The 17,661-nt window shown below is 43.8% G+C and overlaps 1 protein-coding gene across 2 annotated transcripts; it reads right to left on the reverse strand.

Moving 5' to 3' along the window:
• Positions 1-2,366: 2,366 nt before the first annotated feature.
• On the reverse strand, positions 2,367-17,147 carry ssbp3b (single stranded DNA binding protein 3b). 2 transcript variants are annotated; one of them, XM_030050093.1, is made up of 18 exons: positions 16,988-17,043; positions 16,245-16,317; positions 15,551-15,612; positions 15,363-15,447; positions 8,869-8,958; positions 7,430-7,504; positions 7,119-7,181; positions 6,927-6,990; positions 6,748-6,821; positions 6,382-6,446; positions 6,212-6,260; positions 5,802-5,837; positions 5,610-5,664; positions 5,451-5,515; positions 4,571-4,649; positions 4,323-4,351; positions 4,089-4,190; positions 2,367-3,806 (listed from the first exon to the last, which is right to left on the reverse strand). In XM_030050093.1, the coding sequence occupies exons 1-18, from the start codon at positions 17,041-17,043 to the stop codon at positions 3,777-3,779; spliced, it is 1,152 nt and encodes a 383-aa protein (XP_029905953.1). In that variant the 3' UTR covers positions 2,367-3,776. The 2 variants fall into 2 exon arrangements, with proteins under 2 accessions (XP_029905953.1, XP_029905955.1); XM_030050095.1 differs by lacking the exon at positions 7,430-7,504 and having other exon boundaries at positions 16,988-17,147.
• Positions 17,148-17,661: the final 514 nt, after the last annotated feature.

Raw genomic sequence — 17,661 nt, forward strand, 5'->3', positions numbered from 1 at the left:
GCATAAAATATTAAATAACTTTAAACATCTGAAAATGCAAAAAATATGTATGCAAAATTAATAAAATCTTTTTAGAACTGGTGAGTTTGTGCTTTCTGACAAACAGTATAAATGAATGAAAAACATAATAGCAATAATAATCCAATTTTTGCAGGCCAAAAAAGCAATGTTTTAAGAGTAAATTTTATTGAAAAAGGGGGATTTATTTTAAATGTCAGAGTCAGTTTAAATGAAAATCTCACTTGTGAGCTCAGAGGTTTAAAACCGTCTTACAGCTCATTGTAACTGTCTTTCAAGTCTGATTTCCCTTGCTGTTGTTGTTTAACCCTTTGAAAATAAAATTCTTTGCAATTGTTTTGAAAAAATATGCATTACAAAAATGATCAATAAGACTTATTCTGACCAAAATCCATGCAAGAAACACCTCATCTATCATAAGTGGAGGACATTTCATGGTGACATGAGCTAATAGGTGTCAAGGCCTGCAATGTTGGCTGCATGGAGGGCATCCCATTACTTTTGTTTTGACAGCTTGTCCCTTTGAGATTAACAATCTCTTTCTTCCCCAAGAGATCTAGCCAAGGAAAGGACAGCATTCAAGAACCAACATAAGCAAAAACCAACATTCATCATCTGAAAACTAATGTAAAAGCCCAGTGGGATGAGGGGCCAAGCCTAAATCAAGCTGCTGACTAAACAAAACACACACAGCTCTATCAAATCTGCTAAAAAGACGGTTTGTGATCGTTCATGGTTTGCCACGAGTGGTGTGTCACAGTGACAGAGGCTTTACTCAGGCGGGCATCCTGGCCGCCCACTCAGAGATGGAGGGGTGGAGTTGAGGGCTGACTCACCACAACCACACCAACACAGAGCAGACATCACTGTAAAAAAGGTAAGATTCCTCTCACCAAGGGAATGCTGTCATGTGCAGTGGAAGGTGAAGCATATTTTGCATTGTAAAATCCAGGCATGATATACATCATAAACCCTGTTATTGGCTGCTTTTGACAGATTTGTGTTTTAAATAACATTTATCAGATCTGTTGTACATCTGTGATGCGAATACTGCATTTTGGCATGACTTAATATTATGCACAGAATCAGAGTGATTAAACCTCAACAGAGGTAAAAGTAACTAAAGTAATTTCAGTAATTTGACTTTTACTTTGTTTTTTTGCTTGAGTTTTGTGCTTCACTGCATTTTAAATCACATGATTACAGAGAACAAATGAACAATGACAGATTGTCGAACTTTTCACAATAAAAGCTCAGTCAGCAAAGATGAGACAAGGAATCTGGTTTTTCTCTGGGTGCATTTTTTCTCATTTCCAAATTTCCAATAAAAGCTGCACAATGAAAAACTAACTTAGTAACTCAGGGCACATTTTACATTTTACTTTAGCAGATTTTTGCAGCAGTTCTACTACTTCTGCTAAAGTAAAGTATCAGGAAAGTAACCGTACTTCTACTTGAGTAGCAACTAAATAGCTCACTCTAGTTCAGACATGGACAAATCCAAGGAGAGCAAGCAGACCACAGGCAGAGAGGTGAGAGTCTCCACAGTGAGACAGAGGGGCAAGGTGAGTGACGAGGTCCGCAGGTGTGTCCACGTTTGATTCAGCAAATGTGTGATGTGTTCAGGTCTTTATTGTCACTTCAGCATGACACCTGGAACATCTTCTCCACCTCCACTGTGTCACATCCCTGCAGCTTTGGCCCAGCCTGCAGAGCGTTTCCCTCGTGCTCCAGGACTTCCTCTCGTCCGGTCAGGAGGCTGGTGGTCTACAATGCCCTCTGCAGTTGAGCCCCGGTCATGGCACTGTTTGAAGAGACCAGGGGTCTGCTGATGTCCTGCCCGCTGCAGGCTGACTGGTGTGTGTGGTACTACTGCCTGTGGGACCAGTGCAGCCACACCTCCTGTGCTGTTAGTGTCTGTTCTGGGCTGTGAGTTTAAAAAAAAAAAAAAAGTGGTAGGACAGATCCTTTGTGGACTTTTACATTAAAAAGCTATGAGGAGCATGGCATTTTTTACATACGTCTACATAATCGGGTTAGACCAATATATCAGGCCAGTAAATGCCTTTCTTTTATCATATATTAGCATGTCCATGTCTTCCCTCACCTGTATGATACAGATTATTGTCTAGCTCTTATTTTGCCTGTGCAATTTTTTTGTTCATTTTGTTAATTCATTAAAAAGGTGATTTACTTTTTTTGCAGGCCAATTTTTACATGCAGACTCATTGGAGGCCTTAAAAAGCCCTTATCGGTCACACCCTTGTGCAGAGATAATTATTTGACAGTGTTTAAAACTTCTTCAGTTCTTCAGATTCTTCAGTTAAAGGAAGACACACGACAAGTGATTAAGTTATTGTAAAATTATATTAACAAGCAATCTTTCCTCAATTTGAAATAAAAAAATATCAGCAAATAAAGGCAACATAGGACAGATGTGTATAATGCTTAATGCTCACAGGAAAAAAAAAAATGAAACAAAATTCTCATCACATTTACAAGACTGCTGCTAAGTTTATAATAATGCCTACTAGAATCAGTTTAGAAAGCTTTGACTAACTCTGAATAACTGGGGCAATATACGTAGTCAAAGATTGTATCAAAATATAAAAAAAATGGGGGGGTAGGGGAGGAGCTGGGGGCCAAGGGAACAACCAATGATATGGGAGAGAAATATGAACGTCCAATATGCATGAGAGATTACAATGGGCAACTCATTCATAGCCGTTTTCATCATAATCAACCAAATTGGAAAGAACACAGAAGGCTACGACGATGAAGAGCACAGAGTGTTAAGCACAGGCAGGTAAAGAGATATACACCACGTCTTAAAGCAGGTGTCCACATAGAGAAGAGCAGCACTAGGTAGTATGTTGTACACAGATTCTCAGCATTCATGCACTCACTTCTTATGCCGAAGTTTGGTTTCCCTTGACAGAACAGAACAGCACTCCGGCCGTTTAAACGAAAAGGAACAGCGAAAGAGTGCAGAGTGTAGCATTGCTCTCTACAATAAGAGACCGAAACTGATCGAACGGGATCAAATCTGACATTTTAAAAACCATCTGAGCACTTACAAACTGTGAAAGGTCGTCACGATAAAAGCCACATCCTTTCACATCGTTTCCCCCTTAAAAACCTCTTTAAATAGTGGGGTGGGCAATGGCAAGAGTAGTACATAATTCATAAGGGTGGCCACAGAGGGGAAAAAAAGGCAAATTCGGAGTCCTGTGTCAACTGACGTTTGTGACACAGTATGCGTGGCTAGAAGTAAAATGACAAGACAAGAGTTTTTTTCCTAGTTCACAATGCATATGCACACTCTCCAGTGTTTTAAGTGACAAAAGCGGCGACATTTTCTGCACATCTTGCACCACAAAGCAATAATTAAAAAGTACAAGAGGTAAACTTCGACCATTTTTTCTTTGCTTTGGGGAGGGGAGGGGTGGTGGTGGTGGTGGGAGGGGTGGGGATGGGGGGGCTGGGGCTCTGCAAAGAACTTAAAACGTGTCATGTATGCATTTCAGTAGCTGGTTTCGTCACACTTAGGGTTGTGATGAATGGAGAAATTGTCCTTCATTTTGAGCAAGGAGCAGTAGTCGCCAGCCATTTTGTTTTTCTCCGATCAGCATTCTGGCGTTTGCGTGGAACCAAAATGGCGCCTGTCCCTGATTCGGTGCTGATGTGTTTGGCCGTGTCCTATACTGAGTTCAGATCCTCGGAATGATGGCAAATTATGGAGAGGGGGGTGGGCAGGGTCACACGCTCATCGTCATGGTGGGGGAGTACTGCGGAGGCACAGAGAGGAGGAGGTTAAAACACACTTGACACACACACACATATCCAAACACTCTTCACTGCGAGCAAGTGCTCCTTGGTCAAACGCCCGGCCTCTCTCCACAGTGCCACTGGAGTCGATGATGCTAATGTGCTGTGACTGTGGCTTTACTATGCGGTCAATAGCGCTCTACCTCTGGCTTCATCAAAGCCCTATTACAGTCAACAATCCTCTTTTCCACTGACGTCTGACAGTTCGCCGAGGAGAGGCATTGTCAAGAAGGGGGACTTACATTCTCGCTCTGAAAGGAGTGGAGGAAGTTTCCACTCAGCTCCCCGTCATCCCTCGGGGTCCCGGGAGGATTGCTAATGCCACTTAAATTGTTTGGGGAATTCTGGGGAGAAAGAAAGCACAATGTCTTTTTTTTTTTTTTTTAAATCATTGTGTAACATTTTGCTTTATCCAAGATTAAACTCTTAAAAAAGGCAAATATTTGCAATAATCTTTGCATGACTAGAGCATTTACCTTGTTCAGTCCATCCATATCACCAGAGCCTGTGGGTGAAACAAACATGTTTACATTCCATGACCACAGCAAAGTTATTTTTATACTGTAACTGTATTTGAAAAATGTTCCGTTGGCCATTACTGAAATATGGCCTGACTTGATGGAAAAAGATACGATCTCAAAACCATTAATGTGCGCGAGTGCAACGGCAACATTTCCATGGTGTGTTTATCAGTGATGGTGTGTGTGGCAGCGCGGGGTGTTACCTAGTGATCCATTCATGTGGTGTGGCTCCATCCCAGCCATGGCCCCCAGGGGTCCGTCAGAGCCAGGGCCCATGGGGAACTGGAGGGGAAACAAGACAGCATGGGATCACTTACCACGTCGACACAACACGGTGGATATACAGTGTGAACTCTATAGTTATTAGCAAGATTCATTTAGTCACTCTTTATGTATTTCAAGCAATAAGAGCAATGAATAGGCGACTTGTTGCTGAGTCACAAAGAAATGGCATTTTGAGAGCATCTTGCTTGCATGTTTCCCTGAATTTCCAGTTGAAACAGGATGTTGGGGCGGGACAAAATGGGAGCAGGGATCATTCCGAAGTGGAATGGGATAACTGTGTCCCTCGGGGAGAGAACAGTTTTGTATGATGAGAAGAGCATAAACTGGAATTTATTTATTGGGATTTTTAAGTACACCGACCGGTCGCCATGAAGTTAGCATTAAAACCCCCTTTAGTAGTGAGATTTTGAAATGAAAGCATGAGGGGGATAAACGCTCAAATTTTGTGGAATTTTGTTTAAAACGATCTACATTATGACACAGAATAATAAAGTGAAAAATCATGGAAATGTGGCTCATTGACATGGCTGCACCTTGACTCAGGCTGGTAGATGAGATTCCTTACACACAAAGTAAACAAGGTGAAAAAGTAACTTCTCATTCCTTGATGACCTTAAAACAACAATTTTGACAACTAGTATGTGCAAAATCCTAATAATTTCCTTTTGAATGTACCCAAGTAGTTGAGCAGTACAGACACACACACACACACACACAATCTTGGTTAAAGCAACAGAAAATAAACCTTGAGTTCCAAAGACACAGTTAAGGAGGAAAGAGGAAGCAGTTGAGACTTACATTATTTCGGTTACCAGGTCCAGTGTTGATCATGGTGTACAAGTTATCACCAGAGTTGTTGGAGTCTGGAAATGTAAACGATGCAATGATACACAGAATCAGTATTAGACAGTGTTTGAGGACGTGGTGATAAACAACTCATGGCATGGGAGAACTAACCTGCAGGGCTGGGCATGATGGGAGTTCCTGGGGGTCCCCCTCCTCCAGACGCTCCCTTTAGAGAGGCAAATGAGGACACATTAGAAATTTATGAGAGAATACTCACTTAACCAAGACAGTATGAGAAATTATCATTTTCTGTGTTAAATGTCTATATTATTTGCCGGCTTAGATGTCAGGATAAATTCTTACCCCGTATGCACCGGGAGAGGGTGATGAGTAAGGCATCTGAAACCAAAAACAGAAACATTACAGACCAGGAATGGGAATGCAAACCCTTGCCATACCTCAAAACGTCATCATTCATCATTTGATCATCCCTCTAATACCATCATGCCTGTCTGTCTATTCGTCTGTGGAAACCAGGACACATAATACTACAATTACATCCCAGACTAGAACCCTGGAACGCATTAGACCTCTACGGCTCTGACTGAGCACAGATTTGGCTGCAATCTGAACCAACATTGCTCTGGCTGAATGTGTGTGCCTGTGTGTGTGTGTGTGTGTGTGTGTGTGTGTGTGTGTGTGTGTGTGTGTGTGTGTGTGTGTGTGTGTGTGTGTGTGTGTGTGTGTGTGTGTAAGGAAATAACAGGACTCACAGAGTTGGCATTGTTGGGATTGGGCCATGGCCGACCAGTCCCTGGGCCCCTAGATAGAAAGAATAATGGATTGTATGCATTTAAATCTAAATACTTGAATGAGAATATATGCATATTTCTTTAAAAAAAAAAAAAAAGAAAAAGAAGAGGAAAAGAATATTTAGGCTCACATGTTCACTCCTGGCATACCGGGACCCATAGCGTTATGTGGAGGTCTCATCCCACCACCAAAGTTCTGAGAAAACAACCAAAAATCAGTAGTGCCACTTATCAAAATAGTAACTGTCTACAGAATATGATCAAAAATAAATAAATAATGAATTTACAGCCTTCACATCTTAGGTAAGAATTGTATTTAAAAATCAATGTATCCCAGCTTTTTTTTTTTTTTTTGACAAACTACAACTTTGGTATAGATTTGGTTGGCATAAAATCTGCATCAGTCCCCTGATCACAGAAACTACTCCAGTAACGACCAACAGCGAATGGATCATGAAAGCATCGGTGACAAATGCATCATGGGAGGAGAAGGCTACCTGAGGGCCGGGTCCCATGGGCCCCATGCCTCGCGGGCCACTCATTCTCTGCATCGGCCCCAAGTTAGGATGGCCTGGAAAGAGCAAGGGACAAAGGCAGATTGCATGATTAATTCCGTGATTTCAGATTATGGAATTCCGGTGGATAATCTCATTCGTTCTCCATGGCTGATTCTCACCTTGTGGTCGTGTGGGGTCCATGTTGGGCAGCATGGGATGAGGACCTGGCCCTCCACCTGGAGGCTAAAGGGGTAAAAATAGGAATGCTGTTAAACAAAGAAATTATGGAATTGTAGTTTTAACTAAGTGCTACGGATTCCGAATGAATGAGTGTGTGTTAAGCATGCCTGGTGTGTGTTTTTGTACTCTACCTGGTTGCCCATCCTGATCGGGGGACCTCTCGGGCCTCCAGCGAAGCGAGGTGACATGAAGGACTACACAAGATGTACAATCACTCAATTAGATTTTCAAAAAGAATATGCATCTGAACAAAGTACAATACTGCATTAATGTGTATCCTTGTGTGTGATTATCCAAAGCTGCATAAAGCGTCAAGCTGAGACGAATGCCAAAGCATGAAGCATCAGCACTGAGAACCAGTGTTCCCCAATGACAGCAGAGAGCAAAACAGAGACACGAGAGCCAGAGACAGCCAGAAAGAGAGAGCGAGAGGGAGTGTTACCTGACTGTGGGGTCCCATCATACTGTTAGGGGGAGGAGGCTGAGGGTGAGGAGAGCCCTGGGGACCAGGAGGACCCTGTGGCGTCGCACAAAATAGGAAAGAGGTAGGAAGGGAGAGAGAGAAAAGAGGGTGAGAGGAAGAGGGAGCCAGTGACAAAAAGGGGGGCGGAGGGAGAAGCTGGGTTACTGCAGGGCAGAGGACAGTTGGAATGTGCCAGAACACAAGTATGGTGCAAAACAAAAAGCAAGACCTTAAATAAATTAATAAAATAAATAAATAAATAGATAAATAAATAAGAGAAGGTAAATATGCTTTTCTCATTTGAGACACAGAAAGCAAGAGAGAGCAGAGAGGAGCAAGCGAATGACAGCCTTGAATGAGAGATGGGAGACAGAGAGATGGAGAAGATGTGTGCTCTTTTGCCTGTCAGTCACGGCATTAAGAAGCCTGCTGCGTGCAGCATGTCATCACTGCTAATTTCCCCCAAATTAACAGCATCAATTAAGCTCTATGCAATTAGCTTTACAACATCCCTAAACACCGGCACTGTGTCACTAATGTTGCTGATCTGACAGAGAGTGAGGGGCCTAATTGAGACTACTCCAATAGATTCTGGTACAGAATATATGTGTATACGCGTGTGTGCGTACGTGTGCTCCTGCATCAGCGAGAAAGTGAGTGAAACACGTTTACCGTCAGATTGGCCCTCCTCATATTAACATGATCGTTTAATGAGTCACTGCCTTGCGGCTTCTAGTTCATCATCAGTTGGTGGATAATAAGTGCAGAGTTTGGTCAGAGGGAGGCAGAGCAACATTGCAATTTTATGTCACCTCTTATAGCCGGTTCCACACAGTTGCCTGCCAAGAGTTTATCCTCCTGAGATATTGATTTACAGTGGGTGCTGCACCTTTCGATTTCTCCATTAGGGAAAATGGCCAGGCCAGGCCACGCCTGCCTGTTTACTACACTGGAGGGGCCCAGGCAGACAGATCGTCTATGATGTTTACAACAAACTCACCAAACAAAAAGTGGAGCAAAGCAAAAGGCAAAGCAGTACAGACACCAATACAGAGAACTGCAGCTCCAGTATACATATGAAAGCCTGGCAGGCATTTATTGAAGTGAAGACTGCAGCAGCACAGCAACAAAAACAGAAAAAAGGATAGGTGAGACATGAAAGCAGGGTATTGCAAAGCAATATGCATACTTGGCCCATACAGTTTTCCCATCCAAAATACACCCAAAAACCCTTTCTCACTTGCATTTGGTGTAATGGGTAGTTTAAAAACCATGTGGTCAAAACACCATCATATGTGAGCATACTGGACTGCACCGCTCAAATCCTCACAGATGACCACCACAAGTGCATGGGGGGAGTCGGAGTCAATTTAGGATTAACTAGTATGAAGACAAAGATAATGTGGTGGAGGACTGACCTGGAAAAAGCCAGGTGGCATGGGTCCTCCTGGCATGCCATCGCCAGGGGGCATCCCTCCCATCACAGGACTGGGGGCTGCTGCCGCACTCTGAAAAGAAAGAGCAGACAAACCACCAACACTGAAACCTTGCACACAGCAAAAGATGTCCCTGGTATTTTTTCACCTTTTTTGACAAAACAAAATGAAACACAAAGGTACAACCCTGGTGTGCACAACACAGGGCTGCCCCCTGAGAGTCAAAGAGTGAAATCATCAGTCATAGATTCTGCATTTGACTCAGAAGGTCCAGAAGGCAAGGAGTTGTATGTTTTTGTTTTTTTTTTTGTATAGGGCATTTCAAAATGAAAAAACAAGATATAGTCTCTTAAAAATGCTCCAGGAATATATTGCAATAGAGAGTGGACTATCCTTTAGAACTGGTAGAGGTGCAATTAATTGGTTTAATTAACTAGAGAATTGCGGGGGAGAGCGCTGAGGCTACTCACAATCAACATGAAAACATGTAACATGCAAGTGTGTGTGAAATCAAGACATACCTACAGTACCAAACAAAAGCTGATGCCACCCACTGAGTTGGTGGAGGAAAAATGAGGACTTCTAACCAAGGCAGCCAAACAGATACTGTACACCATCAGAGCAAAGTAGTGGGGGTGGGTGGGTCTCAATTCATCAAACGGTAAGGCCAGCTGTCACTCAACTCTGGAAACTGTGAGTCAGGTACAGCCCTAGCCCACCATTAACCATTTCAGGTGATGGAAACTTTACCTATCAGACATCCTTCACGACCAAGGCTCATGGCAAAGCCGACCAAAGCAAGAACACATCTGAGGAATCTAATAGACCCCCGTTATTTGGGGCTGCCGAGCCCTGCTGATCCAGGACCTACTGGATCAGATAAGCCTCAGTGGGATTCACCGAGTCAGTGGCTCCAAAGTGCTGCTGCACAGCAGGGGCTCACAGGGCCGATTTCCTGCTCAAACCGCAGGCCTAATTCACTAATGTGCCATTTGCTTCGGTCACACGCTCTTAACTGACTTGAGTTTTTCTTTCCTGTAGCTGAAGCAATCTGAGATGAGCTAATGTCTTCAGAGCTCCAGGAGCTGTGGGGATTGTCTTCCAGAGGCGAGCTACACAACAACAGGAGGTTGTTTAGTCCTGCGTTTGTACATATGTGGCTCACTCACGCGCTGTATTGTACACACAAGCACAGAGTGATCACCGCATGGATGGACGCACCAGCACACACACACGTATGCATTCATTTAACACTTCTAGTCTCTGTCCAGAGCTCCGTAGTCATCACTGGTCAATAGCCAACACACTCCCTGGTATCGACTGCACCCTCCCTAATTATATCTGCTCTAGCTGCCGCTGCAGGGCCACTGTGAAATACCACAGCAGGGAGAGAAGTGAGGCCACAGGGAAAAGCCATGTCTCATCAGGCCCAACCACCACTGGGAAACACACGGAAACACACACACACACACACACACACACACACACACACACACATACAGTCAGTGATGTACGGCTTCACTGTCCGATGTCATACAATGGTGTAAAAGTCACTTAAAAGCAAGAGATGATCCAAATAACTCACGTGGAGGCACCTTCAGTAATGCTAAACAACCACATTTTTACAAAACATTCCAAATCCATAGCAGTTTTGCACCAAACTACAAATCTGTGGTATGTTAAGAATCAAAGATATGCTCCCCAAATTATCCTGATAAATTACAATACAAAACTCAAACATCTCACATTATGTGGATCAACTTATGGCCCAGACTGAACACAAACCCCTTAAAAACAACACCGCATCAGTGTATAAATGGATGTTATCTATGGTTTTGATACCCTCACAAACACTACATTTGCAGCCTGTTTCTTAGGGATCACTACAAAATCGTGTTAAACCTGGGTGAGCCTGAGTTGTTCTAAAGTGCTTTTCCCTTTACTTTACCTCATGAGTTCTTGCCTTAAACATAACGTCTCTGTGTTTATTGAGACCTTGTCAAATCTCTAAGATGAAACTTCCAAGAAAGAAACTTCAAAAGCAGATGTAGCAGACTCATGTGTTCACATTAACGAGGCATTTTGTGGCAGTGAAGTCTATGATTTCTCAGCTATCTTTCTTCAACATTTAACTTTATGATACAGGGGAGCACTAACAACAGTCTAACGTCATGAGTGATATTCTAGGGAAGTTCTTAGCAAACTGGAATCCATGGACCCCAGGAGACCCCGAGGGGCCTCCAGGGTGTCCTCAACAAAATAAGAAATAGTTTAATTTCACCATAAATTTATTCATTAGAAACGGTTATATTAAAACCAAAACATTTGAGTCATTATTTTAACACTATGTTTTTAATCTCATAATGTTTAATGTACTTGTCAGCATTCAGGTGTGTTATCTAAACACGATTAACACAAACCAAATTATCTTTTCATATTATGGTTAAAGGGGTAAAATAATTTCAAACGGGGGTACGCAGTTTACTCACAGACAACTTGTGGGCCCACAGCGTGAAAGATGTGACGCTTATCTCGAGCAAATTAATGGATATTGTTTCTATGTTAAATCAGCACACGGCAACTTTGAACACTGGCGACTCTAAATAGAGGCAGGAGATAACCATTTGAAAATTTTTTTAGCTTCAGTACATAGAAACCATTTATTGTGAGACCGGGAAGCTGCATGCAGCATGCTCATATTTACCAGCCGTGCCAGTCTATAATCACTTTCTATCAAATGGGCATTAGAGTCATAAGATCTAACGCTGGTGAGTCTCTGGATGAAGAGCTCAGTGGCTGCTTTTTAAGAGACAGTTTGTATTTTGGCTTCAATTCATCACTTCCTGTGAGCAGAGAGAGAAGTGTCCATTTCTGACCTTAGTACTTAATTTGGGCAAATACGATGAATTGATAATATGGCCTAAATTAAGGGCAATGGGACACAGAAAAATAGTATGCTGAGGTTGTTATGACAGTAGTACATGCGTACACTGTCTGGCTCTTTCATAGTGAAGCGGCAGGAACCCCCAAAATACCCCTTGCTTGCTGCGTAGGGAAATTATGATGTAAAACAAAGCCGCATTAAAATATATTGACTAACAAATTACAACATGCTGTCAACGATCCATGTAGTCTCTTTTGATCTTGGGGACTGTCTGCCAGCCTTGAAAGTAACGTGCATGGCGGGTTCCCTGGCATGTTGTGTGTGTGTGATCCTTATCATGTCCCATTAAAGCCCACTGCTGTGCTTACTGGACTGTCCCGAGCAGTCTGATGCTGCCTGCGGTGTGGGAAAGGCAGAGCCACGTCTCTCCGCAGAGTCTGGTACAGGAAAGGGGGCAGATGTCTCAGCCCTGCCCTGGGCTATGAGGCTCTTGTCTGGGGCCTACCTTACAACCTCCCCCTGGGACCTTCTTTATGACGGTCTAATCTCACCCCCGATTCAACTTGTGCTGTGTGTGTCTGTTTGTGTGTCTGTTTGTGTGTGTGTGTGTGTGTGTGTGTGTGTGTGTGTGTGTGTGCGTGTGTGTGTGTGCGTGCGTGCAAGAGAACACAAGCAATTCCAGCCAAGCAAATGTTCTTTGAATTCGTGAATCACTGGAGGAGGTTACAAAAGGCCAGAATGACGGCGGATGTGCTTGCGCTCCCTCTACAAAAACAAAGAGAGAGAGAGGGAGAGGGAAATACAGACAGAGAGAGAGAGAGAGAGAGAGAGTGGAGGGGGAGGGTGACGGAGACAGAGTGGTTGACTGAGGTAACGGTGAAAAGGCTTGGGTAGACGGAGAGACAGACAAACAGAGAGAAGAGGGAAAAAGGTGAGAATCAGAGGGAGTGAGGGTGCAGAGAGCAGGGGGAGGGGGGCAGGGCTGCAGCCCAGACCACCCAACCGCCAGCTCCTCACCTCGCCTGCCGTTAACAGCCTCACTTCTTCCACTGGACCCAACACTCAGAGGAAGAAATCAGCCCCTATGTTTAGCTTGTAAATGTTTAACCATCAATCAACACCATAAAACCCACTCTGGGTCCTGACTGGATGCTCTCTCTCTCTCTCTCTCATTCTCTCTTTCTTCCTCTCTGCTTACTTCCAGCAGGTCACTCACACGCCTCTCTTCCTCCCCACCCCCTTTATTCCCCTCACCTCCTCAGTGGATGCTGGGCATATGCCACACTGCCACTCCCCTTTCTCTTTCCAATCTGCCCCCTCAGCTCCATGACAGCCATCAATCAGCCGCTGACGCCATGGCGACGGGGCCCCTCGGGGAGCATCCGTCAGGCCCAGCGTGAATACACCAGGGCTTTACGAGTGCTGCCGGCTAGCGGAGCAGCCGTCACCTCCCCCACACAGAGACAAAGGCTAGGGCTTGGGCCCAAGGACTTGTACTGTCCATGCACACACATACACCAGACATGCACACACACACACACACACACACACACACACACACACACACACACACACACACACACACACACACACACACACACACCCCTGACCCCCATCATCCACAAATGAACACAAGGAAAGCCAACATCAGAGCGAAGGGCAACCACAAGATGTCGAGGAAACCCAACCACACAGAAACTCTCAAAGCCCCACACCACAGCACACAGCCAGACTGACATTTCACTGTTCCCTCATTTGCTTAATGCTTTCCGTGTTATGGAAATGCTCTCAGCCGAAACAAGGGGCCACAATCCAACAGTTTATTTTGTCTAGCTTATTCTTTTAAAACTGGTCTGGGAACATTTCCCCTTGATAATAGAGGGGGAAATTACCAAATGATTTTACAAAATGATTTGCTGGCATAATAATACAGCAGGGGAGTGACTTGTGTAGTTCTGACACCTTTGCTTAGAACATGACAAAATGTAAGAACAAAATTATTTGTATGACAAAATACTTTTTTTTTTCCTTTTTCAAAGCATAAAGCATTACAATACCTGTGCTACTCTCACTTTTTGGGGGAAGCGTTTTAAGACACAATCATAACACAATACAAATATCACCAATACAAATAAGGGGCCGAAGGCAATCAAAGCTATTGCCATTGATTACTGTAAACCTATCTGCGTAAAGGCCAGTTCTCAAGCGAAATGCAGCACTCTTTTGTCTGTATGAGTTGGAATAATGAGGAATGTGGTTACTGAAAGGGCAGAGCCCTGCTCTCGCCTCTCTTCTGGCTCCCAGGTCACCTGCCAGATCAGGAGGCCTGTTGCCCTGACAACCCTATCTGCCAAGAGCAGGACCAACATCTCCGTTTTAACCTCTTCCTGTCTGAGACATCATCACCCAACATGGACTGTGGATCAGTCAGCCGGGCAGCCTGCCTTACCTCGAGTAACCTTCTTTATCTGTGCTGAGTGCACACAATTTGGATAGGTAACAGTATTTTTTTTATTTACTTCTGCCATGTTATGCCCGTCTCCTGACTCTTTTCAGACTCAGTCTGAGAAACACAAGGATAGGAACAGCAGAAGCCACTAACAAGCAGTTTAGATTTCCGCATGAGATCCTTTTTGATGTCCTTTTTTGAATGCTGACTCAAAGCTGAAAATAACAGCAGCACATGAAAATACTACTATCTCCAAACTGGCATAATTATCAACATGCAAAACACCCATAGCATGCAAATACTAAAGGCTGTTACAAGCTGAGCAATATGCCACTGAATGATGCACTTGTCCTGAGCGTCAGCTCATTAATTTAACAACACAGACCATTTCTACTGTTCTACAGTTTCAAATCCATTAGGACTATATCACCAAATTGCAGACATTAAGTTTCAGCATATGATTGAGCTACTACACATCAAGTCAGTTACAGACTTCAGTCAAAAGTCAAGTTGTGAGTACTGTATTTTGACACGAACAGGAAAGACTCTCGTTAGTGCTACAGGAGAGACAGCAGGCCCCGGTTCCCTCTTGGGACTGAGGCAGGGTGCCTGAGCTGAGGAGGAGAGCACATTGACAGGTCTGACTCAGGATATGCTGACGTCAGCATCATTTTCCCAGAAGCCTATAAAGCTCGTCATGGGGTGCATCATTCGACCTGCCGACAGGACAAGATGACAGCTGCATGGAACAGTGAGATGTCGAGACAAAAATCCACAAGAAAACAACGGTACCCAGCTTTCACTGAAAATATTTCTAACCCCTATACAACAGGGAAAATGAGCCAGACATTTGGGTAAATGATCAAAATACCTCGTCAAACGTTTGGCTGAGATCGCAACAAATGCAAAGTATGGTAGCTGTATTGCACTTGAAGGGGAACGTGGGAGATGAGGTCAGAACTGGAGTGTTGACAAACAGAAATTAGGAGCACTTTGCTGCAACACAAGATTCCTATTCATTGTATAATCCAAGTCAGAGATGCTTTATTTTCACCACTTCTAAGGCTTGACAGTGAAGTTGCCATCTTCTTCGGTGCAAAATATAGCGATACGTGCAACAGTTCTCATGCAAGCACCACTCACGTAATCATGGAAGGCTTTTGCTTCGCTGGAGTGGTCACATGTCTCTCGTCTCTCCGGTGCAGCACAATACAGGTCCCAGAATACACTGTGGACAAGACAGGTCATGAAGTACACCGAATGACAACAAACTAAACCACACAAACAACCACAGGACATGTTTACAGGGAGACGAGAGCATTATCACTTACCACCACCAGGAATGTAGGAATCCAGGGGGTTCTCCAAGTGTTATGTTTTTCTCCCATCGGATCTAGAGACAGGGGAATTCAGAGAGGATTGGCCATGGGTGTCCATTAAACACATTTACTAATAAAACACATTATTCTTGCTGCAAGAACACAACACACTTAAGATACTTTTTAATATGTGTACATGGTATGGGCACCTGGGATCTAAGAATAAAAACAGGCTATCCAGAATTACAAACATGGACAGTTAAATTATTGAGAACGAGCAGACGACTGGGATGTACATGCTAAATGCAGGTGAAACAACAGGGTGGAAAATTTGTGTCTGATCCTGTTCATCCCCTCTTTAAGGACTTCACAAAACTGCCCTCGGGATGACACTACAGAGCTGCTGCAGTAACCAAGAACATTCACAGAAGCTCTTTCGTACCAAATGCAATAACTCTGCTAAATTCATAAACACCATTCACACTGGAACCATGTTATTGTTGTTTGCACTGTGCCTGTTGTGTTTTCATTATTGTATGGATTGTGATTTACTGTGAGGTATTTTAACCAACTTGTGAGGCAAAATTTCCACACCCGTGGACAATAAATATTATCACTATATATTTTTTACATTCATGAAAATATTGATTGTTGACATTCAGGACACAATGTTATGGCAGAACTTGTGCTTAGAAATCCCTCTTACCTCTGATAAAAAGGTCTGTGCAGACTTCTGTGCTCCTATGTGTAACAAATATTCATAGACGTATAGAGCCAACCTGCGTTAAGAAAACATTTGATTGGCATTAGGTCAATACAAAATTACCAATTCAGGAAAAAATGTTAGTAGGTTAAATTTCCTATAGGCACACTGAATGGGAGTCGGGTACAGGCCCTCTGAACAATGGCTGCCTATGCCAAACAATTAAATGGGGACTGGGTAACCCAGCCAAAGGCTCATAAAGATCCACTACATGAGAGAAAGGAGGAAAAGTATCGTCTCGTGTCGTGATGCGAGACAAAAACACCACCAGCTCACTGTATAGGTACAGTATCCTGGCGGCACTGATGGGGCTGAGGGAAATAAAAACGTAGCCTATCAAGAGCGCAACAGAGAAAACAATGTACTGTAGCAAGGCGATGTTATTGTTTTCCCCTCTCCGTAGACTCGGCCGAATAACCCGAAAATACGAGACAAACAGCTACCAAATTCAACAAAACGTGCACACGGTATCAGCTGAGGATGTGCAAGAGACAAGCAATAAGCCAAAGGCAGCAGAAATACAGCCTGGGGAAGGAATGGCGAGCAGACAAGGCGGTTCATTCAATTCCATTCTCGGTAGGAGGAAATCGCCTCTTGCTAGCCTGTCCAGCGAACAACAAGAGAGCAAGAGGGAACAACTTGCGAGGTAAAAAAAATAAAAATATAATAAACGTCTCGGGGCTTACTTTTCTCGTGCCTGGCCGTCCGACGGCACCGGGGTGCCTTTGCCTTTGGGGAACATGATTTTTGTGTGGGAGGACGCCCGCCTTCTCTTTCTTTTCGCTATTTCATCTGTCAGATCATCGCGGCCGCGACCCTCTCGCACTCCAACCGCACTCCTCCTCAACCGAGCCTGGTCGGGGGGGAAGAGGCAGGGCCAAGCGGATTGGCGTTGCCTCCAGCCAATGGGTAGACAGCATTTCCGCTAAGGCCCTGCCTCTCATGCCTTTCGGTTTACAGTTTGACGTTTAACAGTTGCGATATCAATTCTTTTTTTTTGTCAGAGTGCATGCACAAAACATGCGTTAACCTGTCGTGCAGTCGCTTCGTTGATATTATGGTGACCTGTGGAGTCTAAATGAACTGACTTATGATTTTTAATATTGCCAGGGTGATTTCAGCACAGCCCCCATTTTTTAAACTGCCAATGAATATCATTTCTTACATGATCACTTGACAAAAGACCCATCGAGTCTGCACAGAATTATGGATTCCATATTTTCTCACTGGATGTATGCAGTGTGATTAATTAGCAGCAACAGACAGTAAGAATAATTAGGCATTGGCATTTTTTCTCATCGCATGCCAACCTATCAATGCGATTTTCAATTTCTCCTACTGTCACACAAAACCCCGACTG

This window comes from Myripristis murdjan, chromosome 4, assembly GCF_902150065.1.
Source record: "Myripristis murdjan chromosome 4, fMyrMur1.1, whole genome shotgun sequence".
Lineage (NCBI taxonomy): Eukaryota > Metazoa > Chordata > Actinopteri > Holocentriformes > Holocentridae > Myripristis > Myripristis murdjan.

Bases quoted from the DNA above. Each gene is read 5' to 3' on its own strand.
- ssbp3b (XM_030050093.1), bottom strand. From the start codon at position 17,043: ATGTTCCCCAAAGGCAAAGGCACCCCGGTGCCGTCGGACGGCCAGGCA. The intron at 4,352-4,570 runs GTAACACCCCGC...TTTCACCCACAG, and splicing joins CCACATGAATGGATCACTAG to GCTCTGGTGATATGGATGGA. The intron at 4,191-4,322 runs GTAAATGCTCTA...CTTTCTCCCCAG, and splicing joins ATATGGATGGACTGAACAAG to AATTCCCCAAACAATTTAAG.